The following is a 24,218-nucleotide window of genomic DNA, read 5'->3' as shown; positions in this document are numbered from 1 at the left end:
AGGCTAAGCTGTGATGTTTGCTAGGTGAGGTATATTAAGTGTTTTTTAATTGTGATACTTTCAACTTATGATAACTTGATGGGTACAGCACTCCATTGCAGATCAAGGAACACCTATAAGTGTATTTTAAAATCCCTTACCACCCTCTGTTTTTTTTTTTTTTTTTGTCCTTTCCTTTCAAACATCATCTTGGGCCCAGTCCATCAACAACCAAACAGAGTGGAGTTCCTCTTTCCCCAAATTTCAACTCCAGTTGTTTTTTTCTGGGATTCTTTTCTTTTCCTTAGGATCCATGTACAGCTCAGGAAATAGGAGTATGTCTTCCTGGGCCACAGTGGAGCTTGTTTTAAGTTGGTTCATGAAACTTGTGGAGATTCCTGTCTGAGAAGAGAGGCCACAGTTCAGAGACCTCCTTTCCCCAGGCAGACGCTGTCTTCCTCCCCCTGAGTCAGGCCACTGAAGCTTCTTTCTGATCCTCAGGATGCTATAAAGAACAACTCCTTTTATGGATCTGAGCTGAAGATCGAGAAAGGAGACCTCAAGAAGGGATTTTCCGAAGCAGATAATGTTGTTTCAGGTACAGCTGTGCATTATGCAGTAGGCATGGGGTGACCCTGGTTTGCACATTAAATTCAAGAGATCCACATTGAGCCCTGGAGCAGGAAAAGGCGATTCCCCCAAATTTCCTAATGGAAGATCACCTCTGACATCTCTAACAGAACAGTAGACAGCGTTGGGACAGAGGCTCACCCATATTAACCTCCACTCCCCTGTCCTGGGCTGGCTGTACCTAAGCATCCTAGTATCCTAGAGAGAGTAGGTGTGGTGTTTTCTGATTTGGAAGACTGTCCAGGGAAGTCATATCCCAGATGTGGCCAGCTTGGAGCTGCCAGACCTCTAACCTCTCCATCTGCCTGAAGGTGCTCCTCTGCTAGCTCACCCTCCTCCCCGTTGTCCCTGTCCCTCTGTCTCTGATTCTGTGAAGTCAGGTCCTCAGCTCTTAGCCTACAACAGGCAGCTGATCAGCCCCTTTTGGAATTGCTTTCCACATTGGCTCCTGGTCATCGCGAAGTCACCAGCAAGCCAACTAACTCTCCAGCAGGCCTGACAGCTTTGGTTCTGCAAGATGCTCTGGTTTTCAGCTTTTCAATTACATCTATTAATTCCCTCTTCAACTTTTCTAAATTTGGGGGAATCTGTGATTTTTCAATGACTGCACTAAGAGCTCTCTGCCTGATGTATTTCAGTGTCCTTCTAGTTTCTTTGTGGGAGGTTAAGACTTTGAGACTCTTTCCCACCAAACTTGGGGAAACCAGAGGTTACCTGTGGGCCTGGGGTTCCCGCTTGGGCCACTTGGCAGAGTGCATGGCTTCCTTAAGCAAGCATGCATGCCCCTCTGCTGCAAGGGACTCACGGTGGGGCTGTCATTGCTTCCCCAGGAGAGTTGTACATCGGTGGCCAGGAGCATTTCTATCTGGAGACTCACTGCACCATCGCTGTCCCGAAAGGCGAGGAGGGGGAGATGGAGCTCTTTGTGTCTACCCAGAACACCATGAAGACACAGGTAGATGGATGACCTAGGGATCAGCTCAGGGCACTGGAAAGATGACAACAGAGGCTGTAGCAGACCAGGAGGGCAGTAGGGGAAACGGGAAGAGGGAGATCTGGCTGGTCCTCAAGGGGGCTGGTATCTCTGAGTTTGTCATGTAAGCTTTCTCTGCCTCAGTTTCCTCTTTGGTAAAATGGAGCCTGGTAAGGTTGTTATTATCAATTAGACGAGTTTCAACAGTTGCACCGGAGCCTGGTAATTCTTAGTTCTGATGATTCCGGTGCTAAATAGCTCTGGTCAAATCATGTCTTGCCTTCATTTCCTCATCTTTAAAATGAAGGAGCTGGGCCCAGTGATATTCACAGGGACCACTAACTTAGTTGCTATAGCTCAGATATTATCTATCACCTGTGATGCACAGTAATTGCCAGCATTTTGGGGTAGCTAGTCTTACCCAGACTTACCAGCCTCTGGCTGAACGGAATGAGTTCTGGCTCTGACAACATACTGTGATCTTGTCCCTCTGGTTGAAAACAAGTGTCTGGATGGCTGAGTTCAGTCTGCAGTGACCTTGAGTGTAGGACCCTGCACCACTAACTAGGAAGGGAGGGGTTTCACTCTAGGAATTTCAGAGTTCACAGCAGCAGTCAGGTCCACGCTTGTGGGGTGGGCTCATCCAGATGAGGCATCAGTGAAAGAATTTTTTTTCCTCCATAGAGTTTTGTGGCGAAAATGTTGGGGGTTCCAGAAAACCGGATTGTAGTCCGAGTGAAGAGAATGGGAGGAGGCTTTGGAGGGAAGGAGACCCGGAGCACTGTACTGTCTACAGCAGTGGCCTTGGCTGCATACAAGTAAGTCCCAAAGCCTGCTTCCTCCAGCAGCTCTGGGAAGAGGATAAGGTCACCTCTGCTAGGAAGGCTTTCTGGATTTCCCCTCATTGGAAGTCATTTTTCCCTGCTTTGAATTCTCACAGCTCTTTTTCTTTTTAGAACCCTTGGGCATAAGGATGAGGGTAATATAGCCTATTTCTTTGTGTTCTGACCCATGGGTCCCAATTTTATCTCCTCTACCTAGCTGTGAGCTCCCTGAGGGCAAGGTGTGCCTCTTGTCCTGATATTATCCCCTGTTCCTGTCCTGCATGGTGCTTGCACAGCTGAGCAGCTCAGTACAGGTCTTCTCAGTGTGCCTGGCGGGAAAGGAAGGTCCCCTTGCTGTTTGCATCTCTGAGACTCACAGGGCTGGGTACCATTGAAGGCTCACAGGTTTCTAACCCTCCTGGTTCCCTCCAGGACAGGCCGCCCCGTACGCTGCATGCTGGACCGTGATGAGGACATGCTGATAACTGGTGGCAGACATCCCTTCCTGGCCAGATACAAGGTTCTGGGTGGGGGTGTGTCAGGGCGGGGAGTGCCATCTTGGAAGGACCCTGGAGGGAAAGGTCCAGGAACCCTGGACTTGCTCTTACTTTTTGTATGACTATCTGTAGAGGTTCAAGAAGAAATAGCACCCAGAGAAACTGAAACCAGCCATCAGCAACATGGAAGGGTGTGTTAGAGGAGGCCACAGGACACTCCCCAAGAGATGTCACAGGGTGGTATTCATGACTTCTGTGAATCTGTCAGTGGCCTGGGGTAATCCATCACACAGAGCGTCTAATGGCAACATGCTCACCGCCTGATGTAGAAATCAGAATGACCTCTTAGCAACTTGCCATGAGAAATAAAACCTCCCAGAGTCCTAGACAGGCACAGGTTGTTACAGTGGGCACCTGGTCTGCCAGAGCATGATTGGGAATCACCCCAACTTCTCTCTGGGACGGTCCCTTTTCTGGTTTTCTGTGGATGACTGGTTCTGTTCCCACCAATGCCTCCTTTCCCTGTGCACAGAGATAACTTGACAGGGCTCAGCCCAGCTCTGTAACCTGGGAGTCCTCTCCCTCCACAAACAGGCCTTGAATAACTTCCCTTTGACCTGCTCTGACTGGGTTTCATGATTTGTCTTCTAGAAAGGGATTGCATTTCTTCTTCCTAAGTTCTTGTGAACCTGAAGAAAGCAATGTGATCTTTTGGGGGGTCTCAGTTTCCATACTTGTCAAATGGTCTGTAAAGATTTTCTCTTTTATGTTAAATAAGGTCAAGTATGTGCAAGCACATTCAGGATCTTGCAGAGTGGAGCTTTTAATATCTGCTCGCCAAAAGCTGAGAGGGTACTGTCCTGCCCTCTCATGACCAGCTTTCTTTTCTCTACCTCCTTACTCCTTTTCTCAGGAGCTGGGGGGCGGGTAGGAGTGGAGTGTGGGCCAGAGCGTCTGGAGAGGTCAAGTTCTTCTCCACCTGCTGCAATCTGGTGGTTGCTCAAGGTCACCTTCTATTATTTGTCCTTTTTCCTCCAGCCTAAGTGGGAGGGGGATAATCAGAAAGAGAGGAAGGGCCCTGATGAGATTCACTCTCCTTTTATCAGGTTGGCTTCATGAAGACTGGGAAGGTCGTGGCTCTGGAGGTAGATCACTTCAGCAATGCTGGGAACACTGAGGATCTCTCTCGGAGTGTAAGTAGGATCTGCTCCTGCATCCAGCGGGTGACTGGGAGGTCAAGAGATGCCCCACAGCCCAATGACACACACAGGCCCAGGCCTCCTAGCTTCTTGTCTGTTATTATTGCAACAGCCTTCTAACTGGTTCCTACCTCCAGGTTCTCATCCTTGATTAATCTCTGGCTAGTACCCCATCCGTCCTGCTAGCATCCATCAAAGCCAGCAAAGCTTGTTACAGATCTTTATGGGGTGTGGCCATTGTGTGTGTGTGTGTGTGTGTGTGTGTGTGTGCGTGCATATATTAATTTGCATATATCTGTACATAATTAAAATAAGAACTTTAAGCAAATTAAATTAGTTTAATTAAACAAAAGAATGGATTGTGTATCAGGTAGCCCTTAGAACCAGAAGTGTTCAGAGAACTCTGCTTCAGTGTGGGCAGGTGGCATCTATGGACAGAAAACAGGAGTGAGATCTAAAAACAGCTTGATTGTTTACAGCTGGGCGTTTGCCTCATCTGAACATGATTTGATCTGTTGGCTGCCTGTGAGTAACTGAAACTTGGCTACTGTGTTTGAGATGCAGTTATTTGTTACAAAAGTAAATTGCTATGTTAGATTTCCAGTTAGTTTATGAACTAAGTTAGGTGGCAGTACTTTACATAAGGACTCATCTTCCTGCAAAGTTTAGTGTAATTTAACAATGTATACAGTAGAATTTTATTTTTTTTCACAGTTTTGAAGGCCAGAAGTCCAAAATCAAGGTATTGGCAGGACCCAACTCCTTCTGGGAGTGCCAGCGGGGATTCCTTTCCTGGGTCCCTTGCTTGAGGTGGCATCTTCTACCTCTGTCTGTCCCCACAGCACCTCCTCTGTGTGCCTGGTCTCATCCTCCCCTGCCCTCTCTCTAGCAATGCATGAGATTACGTTCAAGGTCCCCCCACTTCTCTCAGCATCCTTGACTTGATCCCATCTTTCACTACATTAGGTAGTAGTCACGGTTCCCACGATTAGGAAGTGAATATGTCTTTGGTGAGGAATTTATTTTTCCCACTATACATAGAGGTTCCTATAAATGTCCATTAGATCCTGTTGGTTGATGATGGTATTGAGTTCTTTTATATCTTTTCTGATTTTCTAGTTTTTCTATCAAATTTGAGAGTGCCATTGAAATATCCAATTGTGGATTGTGGATTTTTTTTCATTTCTTCTTTCAGTTCTACTGGTTTTAACTTGACATATATTTTTTGGCTCTGTTGTTTTTTAATATTGGGTTCATTGGTAGATGATGAAATGATGATGATAAGTCCTAAGATTTTAGACAATATTTAATTTTCTATTTTATTTGGCTTTTTTCTGCGTTAGCATGGGGCAGAGTTGGTAGGCGCCACCTAATTACTGTTAGGTAGGGATACAAGTCTTCATTTTCCACTGGCTTTTTTTGACACCTGGGGGTGGGGCATCTCCTTCTTCCTGCTGGGCAGGAGTGGACGATCTCAATCTCTCATGTTCTCCCTGGCATCCTGGTGTTCTCCTTATCGCTGTGCTGTGATTAAAGGCTTGACTCCCTCATTAGGTCTCCCTTGAAACCACCCAGCGGGGAATGAAGGAAGAGTGGCTGCAGGTGTGGAAGTCCAAGCTTCTTGTGTGTTCTCTAGGGACTCCAGGGGTGTGGGTGGGGCCTTATCACTGACCACCAAAGACAAGAGTCTCAGCTTCCTACCTGACCTCCAACCCTTCCCTGGCAAGACTGCAGGGGTGCCTGGTGCCGCCTCATGGATGCACAGAGGTTTTACAGGTGTGAGTAGGAGTGGGACCACAGATTCTTTTCCTGTTATTTGGCTGGAGCAGAGTAGCTATTGTCTAAAAGTTTTCAGTTTTGCTGGGTTCCTCCTTTCCTGGTGTTTTGGCTGGAGGGAACAGGGTTTAGGGGATAGGGGGTGCCTCTTTGGACTCTGTAATCATTGGTATTTGTGGATTGCCTGCTCTTGCTCCAAGTTTAAGATTCACGAGGCAAAAGGAATCCACCTGGGACTCATCATCCTGTCATGCCTCATGTCCTGAGGTCCCTTGTGGGCTGGCCATTTTTTCTTCCTTCAGAGTTTCTTGTGTTGCTGTTTGTGTGTGTGTGCGTGTGTGTGTGCGTGTGTGTGTGTGCGTGTGTGTGTGTATGTGTGTGTGTGTATGTGTGCATGTGTGTGTGTATATATATATATATATATATATATATATATATATAAAGTTTTAGTGTCGCTTGGTGGGAGTAGAAGTCCCCATACTGCACATTCATGCTAGGTTTCTCCCAGAATAGAAAACACTGAGTAATGTCAAATGCAATTATTAGGTGCTTTCATATTTCGTCTTAGTTGAGGCTCCTTTGATCACAGTATATACGGTAGGGAAACATGAGAAGTGGGAGTTTGCACTCCTCATTATCGTGATCACAGCTTTAGCAGATGAACTTGGAATGTTGAGTTGTTTAGAAGATAACTAGAGTCCTTGGATGAAATGCAATAATTTGTGAGAATTGACAAATTTACTTCTATGGTACTACTTTTCAAAGCTTATTAATTCTTAGTTTTATAACCATGAGCTACATATATATAAATTCTTTAAAAATGTAATGCTTTTCAGGAAAAGCAAAATTTTCTCATTATACCCTTGGGATCCCACCCCTCTCTGCTAAGGGCCGTCTAATTGGCTCCATTAGGGGAATTTATACTTCAGATCTAGTGCTAAAATTGTTCAAAAAGGAAATATTTATAGTGTTTTCATCATGTACAACACATGCTTTTTTGGTGTTGTAGTGAAAATCGACACTCACAGTACTTGTCCTCGAAAATCTTACAAGATTTTTAATTCACTCTGGTGAATATTTCTTGACTATCCAGGGTGGTAACATCAAGAAACACATGACATGGTTTCTGCCCTTAATAAGTTCACCAATGGCAGGGGAAATAGATTTTAAAAAGTAATAGAAAGTACAAGTTGACAATGTTCTAAGGGAAAGCAGAAATGCACTTAATTGGAACACAGAAAAAAAATCCTCTAGGATGACTAGGGACTGAAATGATTGAAGACACATAAAACAACTGTGGGAAAGAGAGACTCCACCTGGGGAGGTAAACTAGAGCCAAAATGAAACCAACAAAAACAATTAACGCTATCATTTATCTTCTCAGAGAAGTTAGGCATTACACCTGAAAGAGAGAACAGGATGCTGTAAAACTGAAACAGTCCAAGAATAAAAATGTGCTCTTGTGAATTAAAACTATAAAAGGGGTTGAAAGAAACTTGATGACTCTCCCCCAAACAGAAAACAATATGAGAAAAATACAGGAAAATTCAAGGACTAGTCCAAGAGGTCCAAATGATAGAAATAAAGAATAAAAGAAGACAGAAGAGAAGCTACAAGAAATAATACAAGAAATACCTTCCAAAACCAGCAGACATACATTTTGAAATTCAAAAAGACCCTCCAACAACCAGTACAATACAGGGAATTAGGCTTATGCTAAGTCAGATCATTGTGAAAATCAGAAACCTGGAGACAGAGGGATGCTATAATTTTTGGGAAGGTAAAACCAGAACACTTTCCAAGAATTAGAAAGTCTTGATTGGACTTTTCAATATGAGGGAGCTAGAAAACACTAGTACCAGGCCTTCAAAATGCAGAAAGAAACTGGAAAACCCATATCCAACCTAGAATTGTAAACCAACTAAGGATAGGTGTATAGTGAAGGCATTTCAGACATGAAAGATGTTGAAAAGGTCCTTCTTTGTACACCCTTTCTGGAGAAGATATTGAAGAATACATTCCAACAAAACAAAGGTGTAAAACCAAAAAAATATGGGGCAGGGAAGGCATGGGATCTACCAACAGAAGATTCAACATAGGGGAGAAAGGAATCCCTGGGAGACCGAGGGAAACTCTGAAGGCCACAGCTGAGTGGAAGCTTGGTGGCAGCCAATTTCAACTGGAGGTCAGACAGTTTCAGGAATGATTTATTTAAAAAGAGGCAACTGATAGAAATTTTAATGTGAACATATTGAGAACATATTTTTAGAACTGGAGAAAACTTTAAGTTGGCCAACTAGTAAGTGAATGGAAAATGAAGCTCATGGAAAAATATGTCAATTATTAACTTCAGGGTGAACAGTGATATCAAGAAAGGCAGAGGTGATTATAGTGTAAGTACATGGTTCAGCTTTAATATTTGCAGAGTTATTATGTCCAACTGACTATTGATCAGAACAAAATACAACTCTATTGGGGGACAGGAAACTGGTATATTATATGTAGGGAAAAGGCATCAGGCAGGAACTAAACCCTCCCTCTTTATAGGGGAAAGATAATATAAAAGCCTAAAAGTGGACAAGCCAAGAAGTAGCAATAGAAAAGCTATTTAGCGATGTAGGAGTTAATCTAAATAGCTACCAAAGGACAGGTGAGGAGAATCACAAGTGGTGACTGTTGGGGAGGGGAAGGAAGGACAGTGGAGGGGGCTGCTCTTTGTCACAACGTGACCCATACAAGCATTTGACTCTTAAGCTGTTTGCAGTACAACTTGAGTGGAAATAAAAACCAATTTGCAATGAATGTAGTGAAAATCAGCTTTTAAAAAATAAATAGGAAGGTGATGGATGGGTTCCATCTAGAGGTCTGAGAAGGATCCAGGGTCTGCACAGGTGGATAAGGTGCGGCAAGGAGGCTGTTCAAAGGCCTGGGCCCGGAGAAGAGCAGGTGAGGGCGGGGCTGGAAAGGCAGGCATGGCTGCAGCCCTCACAGTTGCTGTTTGAGGAGCCGATGATTATCTTGCTGTGTTCTCTCCTACTTTGGTTTCCTTGGCTTCAGATAATGGAACGAGCTCTATTCCACATGGACAACTGCTATAAGATCCCCAACATCCGGGGCACTGGGCGGGTGTGCAAGACCAACCTGCCCTCCAACACAGCCTTCCGGGGCTTTGGGGGTCCCCAGGGGATGTTAATTGCCGAGCAGTGGATGAGTGAAGTCGCAGTGACCTGTGGGCTGCCAGCGGAGGAAGTAAGCTGGGAACTCGGTGGCATAAGTCAGAATGGCTGAGTCTGTTTGGGGGGGAAGAGGGATTTGTGTCTTGGGCATCTCCCCTGCAGACAGAGGATGGGCAGGTGCTGCTGAGGGGACTGGAAGCTTAACTTTAGGCTGCCCCGCTCCCACCCCAGCATCTAGCCACCAACAAGGTCTCGGTGTCTCTCTCCTTGGGAAGGTGCGGAGGAAAAACCTGTACAAAGAAGGGGACCTGACACACTTCAACCAGAAGCTTGAGGGGTTCACCCTGCCCAGGTGTTGGGATGAATGCCTAGCAAGCTCTCAGTATCACGCTCGGAAGCGTGAAGTCGACAAGTTCAACAAGTAAGCCCCAGGAGGAGGGAGTCCCGTCTCCCTTGGGTTTCCTGCCAAACCCTAAATATGAAGCTGGTCATTTGATGGACAACCTGTGAGGCTGTGGAAGCTGCCCGCTCATTGGTAGCTACCCCTTTAAGATCGTGTAAAGATCCTCAGCCTCCAGGTGGACAGCTCAAGCCTGCAGTCGGCGTCGTGGTCCATCTACTGTGGCCTATCATTTGAGCAAGGATGTGTACACATTATTGACAGCCCTGGCCCAGCACTAAGGACACTGCAGCCACGTGCCTGTCTCTGATGCTAATTTATACACTTGACCCTGGAAATCATTCTGTCTCCCTGGAGTGGGCCTCAGTCTCATTATCGGTAAAGTGGGGATAATTGCACAGAGAAGGCATTGTTATCTTTCTCTCGGGCACAGAGACAGTCCACGATCACTAGGGCACACTGACCCAATGCAGGTTCCACCCAGGGAGACAGAATGACAGTGAGCTCTGCTGCAGCTACACTTCCTTCATTTTGACTGCACTATCGGGGTCCAACTCAGTTATGGTGAGAACTACACAGTTATCGCCATGGGATAACACATGCCAGGGCAGCCTGGGATCCTGGGATCCAAGATGTCCTATTCTGTTTTGATACAAAGATATTGACTAAAAATATGCCCAAACTATTAAAAATACATAGTGAAAACTCTTTAAGAATGTTCCTTTATCTCCAGGGAGAATTGTTGGAAAAAGAGAGGACTGTGCATAATCCCAACCAAGTTTGGAATAAGCTTCACTGTGCCTTTTCTGAACCAGGTACTGGCTTTATATATATATATTCTTCCATCTCCACTGGACTGAGGTCCCATTTCCCTCGCCTGTTGCAGGGTTAATCCCATGGTCACTGGTAACCAGAGCTGACCAGGGAAGCACTTTGCTGTTGGAGTGCAAGTTGAACTTGCATATCAGCATCTGTATAGTATGTCCCAGGACTGTGAGAGGTGGAGATCTGGGGTCCTCACCTTTCCCAACGGCAGGGCTTGGACAGCCACTGTGCTTTCATGTACACAGGGAGGACAAAGATCAAAGACAGATGGCCTGCTTCCCTCTGAGGATGAGACAGATGCAAAAGCACTTTGTGAACTGCCGAAGGCCACCTAATTAGATGAGGAGACTCACACTGTGCAAATGTTGTCTGGGTCTATATCCACAGTTGCTTGCTTTCTTTTTTTCTGGGCTCCATTCCTTAGGCCCTAAGCCTTAAAATGAGTGGGATTTACTGAATTCTGTGTCTGGCATCCTTCTTTTTCCTCAGGCAGGAGCCCTGATTCACGTGTACACAGATGGCTCTGTGCTGCTGACCCATGGGGGCACTGAGATGGGCCAAGGCCTGCACACCAAGATGGTCCAGGTGAGCACCCGGGGCTGTGGACATCCTCTCGGATACTCTGGTGGCTATTGTGAGGGAGGATGCTGTGTGAGAACTGAGCATGTGAGATGTGCCAGGGCAGCCAGGGCCTGGGATCTCAAGTACGTGTGGCCTTGGGCAAGCCTTCTCCCCTCCTGGCCTCAGTTTCTTCATCTGAAAGGGGACAGGCCAGCTCTCTGAGAACGCCTTCATTATCACCATGCCAGGGCCCTGGGGCTCTGTGTGTGAGGTGGGGACGTTGAATACATAATGGCAGCTAGTTTCCCACACTCCTTGAGAGCTCTCACAGGGCCGCCAGGGTAATGGGGTTGCATGATGGTTAGCACATCTGCTGGACCCCTGAAAATTGGCCAAACTGTTTTTTTTTTAAAGGTCCCTTTAGTCATTGATGGGTTTATGAATGTTTTAGCCTCCAAACCATTTTATAAGGGGCTCCTTCAATATCAGCCAGGTGCAAGAACATCCCAGAATCAATAGGATTAGAGTTGACAAAATTCTTTTCTTGTCTCTAACAGGGAACCTGAGCTGTTTTAGGGAGAAGGCAGCCATGATAGCCTCTTCCCTACAGGGTGATGTCCTCTCTTTCTGCAGGTTGCCAGCAGAGCTCTGAAAATCCCCACCTCCAAGATTTACATCAGTGAGACGAGCACTAACACTGTGCCCAACACCTCTCCCACGGCTGCCTCTGTCAGCACTGACATCAATGGTCAGGCTGTTTACGTAAGGAGCCTGCAGGAGCCAGCACGTCCGAGGGCCAGCTCAGGGCTGGGGGCCTGGAGAGCCTCCTCTGGGAGTCAGGATGAATCTTTGACAGTTCCCTGGCTATGGTCATACCTTTGGCTCTGTTCCCCAGGAGGATGTTGCCTCCAAACACTGAGCAAAAAGAGAGGTCCAAGAATCCAAATCCAACTTCCATCAAAGCCAAGGGCGATGGGTGCAGAAGGGGAGGGAAGGTGGAGGGAAAGCCGAGTTTTCAGGGAAGGCACACCCTTTGGTGTTGAAACTGGCCACATGGTAACTGGCTGAAATGGAAATTTGATTATGGGAGGGGTTAGGTCAGACCCACTTGCTTCTCTCCCGTGTAGGAGAGTTTGATGGAAGAAGGCACCTCCTTGGGAGGCTTGCAAACATTCCCTGTTGGCCCAGGAGCTAGGTCAGGACAGGTTCCCTAGTGTGGACCTATGGCAGCCCCTTAGGCAGAGCCCTGTGACTTTTATCCTGGGCCTCAGTCATTCTGGAGGGTGGCAAGGCTGTTTGAGTGGAACCCTGGGCACAGCATGGTTTGGAGGTGGCCTTACCCTGGGCTGCAGAGGGCAGAGGATTGACCTGTCCTGTGTATGGTGGGGGTTTCTTCAGGCAGCCTGTCAGACCATCCTAGAAAGGCTGGAACCCTTCAAGAAAAAGAATCCCAAAGGCTCCTGGAAAGACTGGGTAAGTCTGAGCCCATCAAAGACACTCTTGCAAACGGAGAGAAGCTAACAGCAGCAGGGCCTCTGTCCCTACCCTGAACACTGTAGGAGCATTATGATCTAGTCACACAGGCAGAGGAAGTTGAGGTGGTCTGCAAGGTTTCACAGGACAAGTAAAACTCAACCTCTCTCGACCCCTTTCTCCATAGATGTCAGAGTTGAGGGAAGTATCTTGAAAATATTTGATCCAGGATCCTGACAGCCTGTGGGGATTGGGGTTTGGCTGCCCCAAGCCTGAGAGGGCGGGATGACTGCCAGACACACCTCCCTAGGAAGTCCTGGCTCTCTTGAGCCTGGTCCCACATCACGTTTTGGATGGAGCAGCCTCCATCTCTCTGAGGGCTACCCCTGGCAGCCTCTCCCCTCATTCACTCTTGGGTCTGGGTCCACTGAGTTGCCCTTTGTGAGAGAGCAGGGAGGAAAACATCCTCCAGGAGCTTCCATCACTCCTGTGGCCTTGGGAATAACACAACACCCACTCCAGGAAGAGTGAGCCCAATGCCCTGAATTCTAAACCAGATGCCTGCACACAAGGAGCCCTCAGAGGGAAGCTGCTGAGGACTCTCTCGGGCAGGAGATGCAGCTCCTGCAATAGGCAGGAATATCAACGGAGGCTCCAGCTCTTGTCCCAGTACTGGAACAGGAGAACTGGGCATAAGAGTAACACACTGAATGTGATTGCACGTGGACCAATCTCCCTCAACACAGCCAAACCTCCTCATCTTTCCAGGTCTCACGTAATAACCTTGACTTCCTTCCCACACTTACGGATATCATATGCATAAATAGTGCTTGGATGTAGCTTGTTCTGGTAGTTTGCATTTTAGCATGGACTTGGCAGGCAATTTAAATGTTTCTGTCATGTGACCAGCTGATCTGAGCTTTGTGCTCTACTACCAGCCATGTCATTTCATGTCCCTTGAAGCAGACAACCATGCTTCCTAAGCCACATCACCAGCATGTATGTGCACATACACAAAAAATTATATCATAGGCTTATTGCAGATCCTAGCTCAAAATATTTTCTGTAAGCCTTAGTTTTTTCATCTGTAAAATGAGGATAATAGTACAAATATTATAGGGTTATGGTGAGTATTAAGATAAGATATGCAAAGTGCTAATTAGCATCTGGTACCTAGTAAAGAGCTTGGTAATTGACAATGATGGTGATCCAAATTATATCAAGCACAGTTTAAATCTTCATATGCCAATGCGTGGGAGTATCCCAAAAGCTATTTATTAGACATTTAAAGTATAGACGAATAATTTTATTGCTAGGAAACTATAAGTAAAAGCATAAGGTTAACATGTGGAGTATGAGGAGCACCCTAGACCGTTGCTTTTAAAATGGCCTGAGTAGAAAATATTCACCAAAGAGAGGTGATTAAAGCGGTGAGTTTGTGCTAGTCTTGGAAGTAAAGGATCTGGATAGAAATAGTGGAGGAACGTAAATGTGGGGACGTGGAGGAGTTGGGAAGGGGTCACACTCGAGTTTGGCTGGGGTGGTGATGGTGTGCTGCTGAAGGCAGAGGGAAGGCTGGCTCCTTAACGTCAGGCATCTGCTCCACAGGCAATAGGGGGTCACCCAGAGCTCTAGAGGAGGGAGCTGCCTCGGCAGTGCCGTGTGTTAAGGTGGCTACTCCGGCTGGGCTGGGGAGGTGCCCTGAGGCAGAGAGGCCAGTTAAGAGGCTACTATTGCACTCCAGCCTCCAGACGATGAGGGCCTGGTGGAGGTGGGAGGAGTGAGGAGCCCCTAGCAGATCAGCTTCCAGATGAAGAGGGTGAGCTCATGAAAGCAATGAAGGCAAGTCAGGCTCTTGGGAAACCACACTTGCCACTTCCTGATGGCCATTTCCTCCCCTCAGGTCAAAGCTGCCTACGAGGATGCAGTGAGCTTGTCTGCTACTGGGTTTTATAAGTAAGTGTGATCCTGCCCTGCCCGTCTCGCCATGGGTGGTCATCCTAAGGTCCAGGTCCCCTCCAGCTTCAAATGCTGTCGGTCCATGCTCAGGAGAGGGCAGTTCTACTGAAACGCTTATCTCTCCAATGGGTTTCCACTGATTTGAATCTAAGGGTGCTTTAGATTTGTGGGATTACCAAACCATGAGTCAGGAGGGCAAAAGCGGGAGCTGCTGTATTGGGAGGTCAAGTTCTAGTTCGGGTCTTTGAGTGTACTCCTTCCTTTGGAGAAGTACATGGTTCCTTTGGCGCCTGTTTCCTCCCTTTCCAGATGGGGCCAATCAACTATTGACCTTGCCCCGGCATTTTGCAAGTTCTGGGGTGTCTGCTGCTTGAGTTGGGTAACCCTTGTGTGCTTCTTTGTACTGGGCATCAGACTGCTTCAGAGCGGGTTTCCCTCAGAATGGAAGAGGACATGCAGGGTACAGGGGAACCTTATTAATGCAGTGAGATTTAAAAGAGAGTATGTACCTTCTGCAGTTTTAAAATTCAGTAGCAGTGTGAATAGCTAGAGACCTGCCCATCTGACTAGGAGCTGTAAAAAAGAGTTGGTCATATTTACTGTCAGTCATAATGTTTTAGCTATCTCTGGGAAATTTAACTAGGACCTTTTCTTTCACAGGTCAAGAGATTGAAGAATGGTTTGCTTTAAAAATGTTTGCTTTAAAAATTCTTGCATGAACGTATGAACATTATTAATATGCATGAATATATATTCTCTCTGTATATATACATATACACATATATATGTGTGTATATGTTATATATGTGTGTATATATGAATTGGTTGGCCTATATTCTCCAGGTCATATAATATTGGGCTTATACGAACACAAATTAATGCAGATTTTTTAAAAGTTTCTATTATATTTTTGAAGTTCATAAAAGTAGGGTTTTATAAAGGAGAGCTAGATGAACATGGTGAAGTCCAGAGGTCAAGTGCTGGTTCTGTTGGGAGGAGAAGTCTTGTCCCTTGGTCCTATATTAGTTTATTTTTGTGGTTTCCTGTTCATATCTGTTCACATTACTTCTGTATAATATATAAAATAACGCAGGCCCAGTTTAGTAAACACTGTGTGACACAAAAGATGCACATGCATGTGACTTTTGGGCTTTTGCACGTGTGTGAGTGTGTACAGTGCTAGGGATTGAACCCAGGGCCTTGCTCGTGCCAGGCAGGCATTCTACCACTGAGCTACATCCCCACCCCACAAAATCAGAATTGTATAAGGTTCAAAAAAAAAAAAGTCTATCAAGAAACATTTGTTTCTATAAATAACATTTTTCTCAAATCTCTTGTTGAAATTTTGAAAGTGTCAGGAAGTAGGGAGTGGCACTTACAGATGCCCCCAGGCTGGCATGAAGCACCTGGGGGAACTTTCACTTGAGAAAGGTAAGCAGCTGAGCTTGTGTGACTAACCCAAGCGCCATCACAGTTCTGAAGACTTGGGATTCTAGTTCATTCCATCCTTCAGAGTGACTTTCGTGTCCTTTGTGAACCCTGGCCAATTCGCCACCTCTGTTTCTACCATGCAAAGCCAGCATGCTGATACTAAATGCCACGAGGCTGTGCAGAAAGATTATAACACAGGCCTTAGAAAAATGGAACGGAAAATGCTTGGTAATACCTGAGTCTCATTAAAGTTTTAGAATATTCAAAATAAATGGGATTTTTTAAATAACTGAATGGAGAATAAAATGATTAGGACTTAAAGGTTTTGGAACAGGCTGTGGGATATGGGAAGGGGTAGGCTATCCTAATACATGCAGCTTCTTCCCTTTTCTTTCCAAGGACACCCAACCTTGGCTACAAATTCGAGACAAACTCCGGGAATCCCTTCCACTACTTCACCTATGGGGTGGCTTGCTCTGAAGTAGAAATTGACTGCTTAACAGGGGATCATAAGGTAAGGAGTTTGCAAAACCTTAATCCTGAGGGGAAAAAGAGAAGACAAACAACTGATTTGTAATCCTAAGAGCTGATAGAGTCAGGGTCATTGGTTGGGAAAATAATGCCTAACATCAGGAATAGGCAAATATTGCCTACAGGGTCAAAAAGAACATATTTTAGGCTCAACAGGCCACAGAGTCTCTGCTTCATCCACTCAACTGTACCATGGTAGTTCTTATGTGTTAGCACTCAACATGGATATAAGCAAAGAGCACGACTATGATCCAGTAAAATGTTATTTGTGGACACAAATTTGAATTTTGGATCATTTTTTCTTGTCAAAAGATATTCATCTTTTTATTTTTTTCACCCATTTAATAAAATAACTCTTAGCCTTTGGGCCCTACAAAACCAAAAACGGGCTAGATTCAGCCCCTGGAACACAGTTTGTTGACCCCTTTCTTACAAAGTCTACCCAGACTCAGGTTCAAGCCCACAGGCCCCTGGGAACCCGCCCTTGCTACTCATGCACGAGTGGGTGTACAGTTAGTTCTGATTGCTGAGAGATCATTGCTGCTCCCTGTCCCCTACCTAGCTGCTAGGATCTCAAACTACAGCAGTGACAAGGACAGTCAAGACATGGTGGAAACTTAACTCTTCTGCCTGAGTGTGCTCAGGGATCTCTGTTTGTGAAAACACTGTCCGGGCTGGTCAAGACCCATGTTAGTTTAAACATTCCTTTCTTCTCAAACTGCTTCTGTTTGCCATCTACTGCAGAACCTCCGCACTGATATTGTCATGGATGTTGGCTCCAGTTTGAATCCTGCCATTGACATTGGACAGGTAAGGCCCATGGGAGACCAGAGTGGTGACAGAATGGGCCATGGATGTACTTCATCCCCACGAGGGTCACCAGCCATACAGCAGATTGTTTAATGTTATTTTTAAACAGCCAGAAAATGGCTTGTAGGGAGCCTCCCCCAGAAGGGCACTTAGATTGATGATAGCCCTCCCAACTTTCGAGGCAGGAAATAAATGAATATGGATTAACCTGGAAAGGGCACTCCCACCCCGGGGAACAAGATGATGAATGGCAAAACACTGGGTGTCTGTGTGTGCATATGCGCACGCGCATGGAGATTGAGTTTGGGATCGATGCCCAGGGAGTAGGGTCTGAGGTTAGAAGAGTCCTTTCTCTCCTCCTCACTCTTTCAGCCAAGACAGCCTTTATCCTCCAGGAAGGCAATCGATGTAAGCAATGAGCATGGGGTATGGGAGGGCCCTGGGGGTCAAAGACGTGGGCACAACCAGGAGTTCAGGAATGACCCAAAGAAAATCGCTTTTGGAAAGTAGAGGATGACATATAGCAACAGAAGAGAGAGGGAAGAACAGAGAGTTGAGATGTAGTGAGCAGATGGTAGAAAATAAACATTGCATTTCTCAAAAAACGGACAATTACTGAGGATACGGACATCTAGTCATTAGTCAATCTGTTCACTTGTTCGTTGAGCAGTCACCTGGGGAGTCCCCCCCGGTGCAGGTACTGCATTAGGAACTGCAGAGCCAAGGATGGTTACCAGCTGGCCTTTCCCTGAAGGCTCATTCAGTCATGGTGATGCCCCATGTCACCCTTCTGAGCTGGGACAGCAGTCATGGGGCCAGTGTAGTATGTCAGGTGCCTTAGACGAGATCTTTAAGCCACAGCAGGGACATCTGCTCCCAGAGAACAGGCTCAGTAAGACTGGAGGTCAATCTCCAAGAAACTACTATCCAAGAAATTCCTCCGGTGAGCTTACTTCTCAGTTTGGGGCCACAATTTCTTCAGTGATGATGTGGAAGGAACATCTCCATCTGCAGGTGATAGGTTTTAGTGGGAAATTATGCCTGCCCCATGTGACCCTCCTAGAATTGCCTACAAATTCTGACATTGACCTTCAGTCTTCACGCCTTTGTTTTGTCTAAGCCAAAGGCCAACTAGGTTATTGCAGGGCTGCGGTAGGAACCAGGTGATGAGTAGGGGACTCTGTTAGTTTCCATATAGGTCTTTGTGTTCATTGCTGCTAGTGGTTCTGTCCTTGGGGAGGGGAGAGGCAGGTAATGGTGGTCTTCATTTATCTTGCAGGTGGAAGGGGCATTTGTCCAGGGCCTTGGCCTCTTTACCCTGGAGGAGCTGCACTACTCCCCCGAGGGCAGCCTGCACACCCGTGGGCCCAGCACCTATAAGATACCTGCATTTGGAAGCATCCCAATTGAATTCAGGGTGTCCCTGCTCCGCGACTGCCCCAACAAGAAGGCCATCTACGCATCCAAGGTACTGTGGCTCTGAGTCCGTGCTGCCTTCCAGGATGCCCTGTGGGAGGCCACAGGTGGCAATGAGGGGCTTTAGATACCCACCTGGTGGGTCTGCAAGGGATTCTTCTTGCAGAAAGAAGAGGGCCTGACACTGGCCTTGGTGAGGACAGCAGATGGCTGGGCAGTGCCACCTGAGAACCACTTAAACAGGGTTGAGGGCATCACCTTATTATAGTCTGAAGCCAGCTCCTGCGGTAGACCGAGAATTCCTTAATCATACCCTATAGAGCAAATCCCAATCTACACCTGTATCTCAGGTGTGCATCCCTGGGGCTTGATCCTCAGAGATGGTTTTACAGATGCAGCATCCTTGTGTCCCACGGGAATCAGCATATTCCCTGAGGGTGGGAGAGCAATGTCTGAGCTCACCCTGGAATCTCCTTCAGGGACCCAGACCCAAACTTATGATTTGATCAGCATGCCAAAGGAGTGTAAATAACTATCCTTTATTTCTTCCTTGTTCCCAGTAAGTATGAAACAGAGTTTGAAAATTAATTTAGCTGATCAGTATAATCCTAGACCTACAAAGGAAGGCTATAATCCCTATGAAGGAAGGTGACCAGTGAAATATCCATTGGCTTATCTCACCCTTTACAGTGGGAGGGTCCAGAACACATTGTGACCTTTCCCACTGGCTCCCACACTCTATCATCATTGGAATCACCAGGGTTTGTGATTAAATTGCACCTCTATGGAGCCCACCCCAAGAAATTTTGATTTGATAGGTCTGAGGAGTAGGTTCCTGGAACATGCCTTTAAAATAAGTATCCCTAGTGATTCTGATGGAGGTGGCCTCTGATCTATGCTTTTGGGGAAAATTAGTCAACCTCTATGAGAAAGTGTTTTAATTCCTACTGGTCATGCCCTATAATTCCAGAAGATGCTGCAAATGTAATTATGGTGCCCATAAGATACTCCCCCTAGGCTAGTAACTTTGAAGAAAGGGTTAAAACTCATGTCATGTTTTTGAATCCACAAAATATAATTATTTAATGTAACTTATAAAGGTACATTATATTTACCAAGTGTCATCAGAGGAAATCACATAGCAAGAACTTACAGGAGCATGCCCATGAGGTCCAGACTGAGGGTTCTCAGTCCCTGATGAGTTCTGACTACCTCTTCCTGTTGGATTGGGTGCTGCCCTGCTAGTGCTGGGTGGGGCTTTCTGGCATCACCAGCCCCCCTGGTGTGGACTTGCTGCCTGGTCTCTTGAGTCTGTGTGCGGGGTCAGCTGCTGATGCCCTCCCCTGCACTCTGGCCCTTCAGGCTGTTGGGGAGCCGCCCCTCTTCCTGGCTGCCTCCATCTTCTTCGCCATCAAGGATGCCATTTGGGCAGCTCGAGCTCAGCGTGCAGATTATAGTACGAAGCAACTTTTCCAGCTGGACAGCCCTGCGACCCCGGAGAAGATCCGCAATGCCTGTGTGGACCAGTTCACCACCTTGGTAGGTTGCCTCTCAGACCCTGGTCCCTCCAGGGGGTGCTGGGGATAGGCTGGCACGCTGCAGGGGAAGGTTCTACAGAAAGGAGAAATGCCAGGGTCTCTCGATTGGGCAGCCCTGGGTCAATGGCTGAATTGCTGTGCATGTTGGGTATGCACTTGAACTTGCAAGGGAAGAAGGAGAAACCCCTTTGAAGCTGCAGCTTACCGCTGGGCCTGCCTAGAGGTGGGAGGAAATTGTGGTATATTGCCATTCCCCACAGATTTCACCATTTTCCATCTAGTTTCAGGCGATGGAGAAAACTCCAAATATGCCAAATCTCTAGTGTTGGTCACTAGTATTTGGGGACCCCTCTAATAAAGACACTGTATGAGGCACTAGGGAGATGCGGTGGAGGGGGAGAAGAAATTATTATCTAGATGAGCCTCATTTGCCTCATGATTACCATATGCCACGCCGATACTCTGAACACGTAGGTGCCCTTGAGGACTTTACAGCCTTTTGGGAAACCAGATGATGGCTTTATGTGGTGATTACCACCGTCAGAACACTTTGGGAAGTCCCTCTGTGACAAAATAAGAGCCTGCTAGGACTACATCTTCCACTGCTGGGCTCTCAGAACCAGCCCTGCTCTGAGTTGTGTTATTGGTCGCTGTGTGCACTGAACTCCCATCTCCACTGGGTTAGCAGAACCGGATTCTATCTGATACTCAAGCTGTGTTTCCTCTTTTTGAAATTTGATAGGCCTTTGGGTCTAGCAATGAAGTGGGTACTCATGGACCAGAAGTCTTCCGAGCATGGGGAAAGGGTAGGAGAGTCCGGGAGTGGGAGGAGCAGTGTGCATATCTGCCATCCCAGACCTCTGCATTGAGGGTGAAAGAGCCATATGGGTCCCTGGTCAGGTTCCCCTCAGGTCTGCCTATAGCTTAGCCATGAGATTAAAAACCACACAGACCATGTGTAAGCTCCTAGACAGTGAAGTTCCCACAAACTTTCCATGGCCCACAACCTGTGATGGCCCCCAATGCTGAGTTTCCTTCATTACCTGGCATTGCAAGGCTTCCAAGGAGCTCACAGGTACTGCAAGGTTAGATTCTTACAAACAATCCAATGTGGAACTTAATCATTTAAAGAGGCCCTCTGAGGCCTCCAACCTGAAACAAAGATTCTTTTCTATGTAACAACACATCAATGATTTAAAATCCATGTAATGGATTTGCATGAGCAGCGGATTCTGAGTCAATTGTGCTTTTTAAGGATTGAGTGCCACAGTGAGGAAGGACCACTTCTAAATTGGTCATTACCATATCTCCAGAGCCTAAGGGAATGGCTGCCATATGGAAAGTGCTCAGTAAAAATAAATGAATGGCTAGGAAACCAAAGGGTCCTGCCCTGGGGCATTCCCAATGGCTGAGACTATAGAATGCTGTTTGGTCTTAGAAGGGTGGCTGGCAGTGGTGGGAGGTGACATGTGTAAGGCAGGGTGGGAGGGGCGCCATCAGAAGATCCTGGCAATGAGAGCTCTTCATTCCTTCCTAGTGTGTCACTGGAGCACAGGAGAACTGTAAGCCCTGGTCTCAGAGGGTCTGAAGAGAAAGTCCCCAGCAGAGTGTTCTTGTGCTACAGTGGAGCTTCCATGGAGCAGGGAGCACATACTACAAAACCCAAATCTGTACAAGCTGGACGACAAAGCTGTGATTCAGCAGGAAGAACTGGAATGCATTGGAAGATTTTTAAAAAATATGATTTGCAAACAATGATGATCAAATTTAGAACTGTGAAGCCTAAGAGGCAGAGAGGCAGTTGGGGTCATTTCAAGAATGATGATTTTTTCTAGAATGTTCTGGAGCAAGTCTGTTTTAATCATGGATTTGGGGAAGGTTTAGGAAGTGTTTGTGCGATGTCCCCACTCACTGGACAGCCTGTGTAACCTCAAGTGCTAATGGTGTCTGTCCCTCCAAGAGGATTCCCACAAACCTCCAGAAACTTAAACCAAAGTTGTTCTAAATCTGAGTGCCTTCCTCAGGAAGCCTTTCCTTCAAACCAACGATTACCATCTTATAACTTCAACCATACTCACATTTTACAACGAAACAGTGAGGTGAGATTAAAACCTCTAACTACCTTTTCATCACTAGAGAAAATAATAAAGAATGAAGGAAATCCAGGGTTAATTGTATCTAATTTTGTTAATCTGCATAAAGTAAAATTACTCTATAACACAAAAATCCAACTGTCTCACTTACTGAGAACCTGCAATGTGCTAGATTTCTTCCCTTTGTGTATTACAAAAAAAGATCAAATTTAAGATCAGATTTTCATTTGAAGCCAGAGTAAATCTCACCTGGAAATGATGCTATTGAAATCAATACCAGCCAGAGGGAAAGTGAGGAGGCCTGGGTTCTCATCCAGGCTCTGTCCCTGCCTGTGTGACCTTGGAATGTCATTTCCCCCTTTCTGTGTTTCATTTTACTGCAAAATGAAAGGATTGGATGGGAATAATCTCTGAGATCTTCTTCTGCTCTAAGTCTATAAATACATGACCTGAAAACTCTAGTTATATAAGGGACCTGCAGCTATCAAAGACTTGGCTCTCTTACTATGAAGCAATGTCTGGGCTGAATGAACTCCACTTAGAATCCCTCAAGCTCTTGCGGTTGGTAAAGAACAGAAGAGAGACAAACGTCTCCTTTGGTTTCTCCAACAGGTGATTTCATCACAATGTAGTACTGGGTGGCCGATGAGACATTGTCATGTGCCTTCACTGTCTAAAATATCCAGCCTGCCAGACAGAGTCTGTGGTTCTGGCCATAGAAGGAGCACGATGGAAACTGTGCAGTTGAGCTGGTGCTTGGTGTCACTAATAAATGAAACTGTCAGCTGGTTGGCACTGGAGAAATGCTTATTAGTAATCATAATCACACCAAATGCTAGTATCTTCCACTTCTTAGCCAGATTTCATTTCTAAAAAGCATAACCACTCATGTGCATGTGCATGCGCGCACACACACACACACACACACACTTTGTTTTTTTACAAAAGTCCGTTTTTCAAAGTATTCCAGATGTGCAGTCTCTTTTACAGCATGGTTAAGGCTGAAATTTTAAACATCAAGGTGGTATTTACAGTGAGACGTGCAGGTCTGCTTCAGATGATTTTCTAGAATGTTCTGGAGCAGGACCTGAGACGTCATTGGTGAGGCTCTCAGAGCTGAGCTGTGACTCAGAATTCCCATCTGTGCTTTGGTAACCAAGGCAGAAGTAGAGTGGTCATGGAGCTCCAATGAGCAAGATTTGTGAGCTATAAATCACTGTTATTTAAGAGGCGCTGTCCTCCTCAGACACCTTGCCTTGCTCTGCAGTAACTGCTGCAAACCCGGAGAGGGAGGTGCTTTGGTCTTTGTGGGGCTGCACACCTCCAGCAGTCAGCACCGCCTGCAGTGCAGATCTGTAACCTGCAGAGGGCGGTAGAAGATTGAGCATGAGATGCAGTCTCCAGATGGCACAGCAGCACTGTGGTTAATTACTAAGTTAGTGTTTCAGGATCTCAGAGTAGATCAAATGTCCTCAAGGGCTTCTCCAAGAGCCAGATTTGAAGCTGACTGGCTGGCAAAATCTTCTCAAAGGAGCTCTTTAAGAACATGGGTCAGCCACGGGGACTGAGCTCCAGATGGAAGGTTAGCAGGGGAAAAGCAATTCTTATTTTCTGAGCATCTGCAATGTGCCAGGTGCCAAATTTAATACTTCACCTTCATGGTCTTGTTTAATCCTCCCAGTGGCTCTAGGAGTAGGTAACCGAATCCATGTAATCACACGAAGGAGAAGCCCTACCCTTCGCCATGCCTAGGAGCTAACTCAGGAACATTTACTCCTAGAAACCCACCACAAACAGTGGGCAGCTCCTAGGAGGGGAGACCTGGGATACGTTGGGAGTTGATCTGCCTGTCAAAGTGGACCCAGGCAGGATCATGGAGGCTGATGGAGGCACCAGAACAACTATCTGTTTCTCACAGACAGGGGAGGCCACACAGGCAGGGCGACACTGTTGAAATATTGCCTGAGCCACTGATGAACCTCATCCTCCTCCAGGACCGAGGTGACTGGGAGGCCAGGATGGGGAGGCCAGGGTGGAGGTCATAAGAGGAACCCTGGACAAGGGATAAGCACAGAAATAGTGCTAGCTGATTGATTTATGACTGGGAACATCCCTGAGCTCAAGATA

The 24,218-nt window shown here is 46.4% G+C and overlaps 1 protein-coding gene across 3 annotated transcripts in view; it reads left to right on the top strand.

Moving 5' to 3' along the window:
* Positions 1-22,163, top strand: part of Xdh (xanthine dehydrogenase) — a 60,216-nt gene extending 38,053 nt beyond the window's left edge. For 2 of the 3 annotated variants that reach the window (XM_026412051.2, XM_026412200.2), the window contains 17 exons: positions 481-577; positions 1,440-1,564; positions 2,267-2,400; positions 2,839-2,926; positions 4,010-4,096; positions 8,936-9,127; positions 9,330-9,475; positions 10,188-10,269; positions 10,769-10,864; positions 11,474-11,602; positions 12,239-12,313; positions 14,217-14,269; positions 16,103-16,217; positions 16,979-17,044; positions 18,324-18,512; positions 19,823-19,999; positions 21,536-22,163. In XM_026412051.2, coding sequence (XP_026267836.2) covers positions 481-577; positions 1,440-1,564; positions 2,267-2,400; positions 2,839-2,926; positions 4,010-4,096; positions 8,936-9,127; positions 9,330-9,475; positions 10,188-10,269; positions 10,769-10,864; positions 11,474-11,602; positions 12,239-12,313; positions 14,217-14,269; positions 16,103-16,217; positions 16,979-17,044; positions 18,324-18,512; positions 19,823-19,999; positions 21,536-21,586 — 1,902 coding nt within the window. In that variant the 3' untranslated portion in view covers positions 21,587-22,163. Of the gene's footprint in view, positions 1-480; positions 578-1,439; positions 1,565-2,266; positions 2,401-2,838; positions 2,927-4,009; positions 4,097-8,935; positions 9,128-9,329; positions 9,476-10,187; positions 10,270-10,768; positions 10,865-11,473; positions 11,603-12,238; positions 12,314-14,216; positions 14,270-14,932; positions 14,952-16,102; positions 16,218-16,978; positions 17,045-18,323; positions 18,513-19,822; positions 20,000-21,535 lie in introns of those variants that run through there. The other variant, XM_026412120.2, reaches the window with a different exon arrangement.
* Positions 22,164-24,218: the final 2,055 nt, after the last annotated feature.

Source organism: Urocitellus parryii, chromosome 12 (assembly GCF_045843805.1).
Source record: "Urocitellus parryii isolate mUroPar1 chromosome 12, mUroPar1.hap1, whole genome shotgun sequence".
NCBI classification, from domain to species: Eukaryota; Metazoa; Chordata; class Mammalia; order Rodentia; family Sciuridae; genus Urocitellus; species Urocitellus parryii.
Note: the sequence above shows the minus strand (reverse complement) of the source record. Positions and strands in the feature narration are given on the sequence as shown.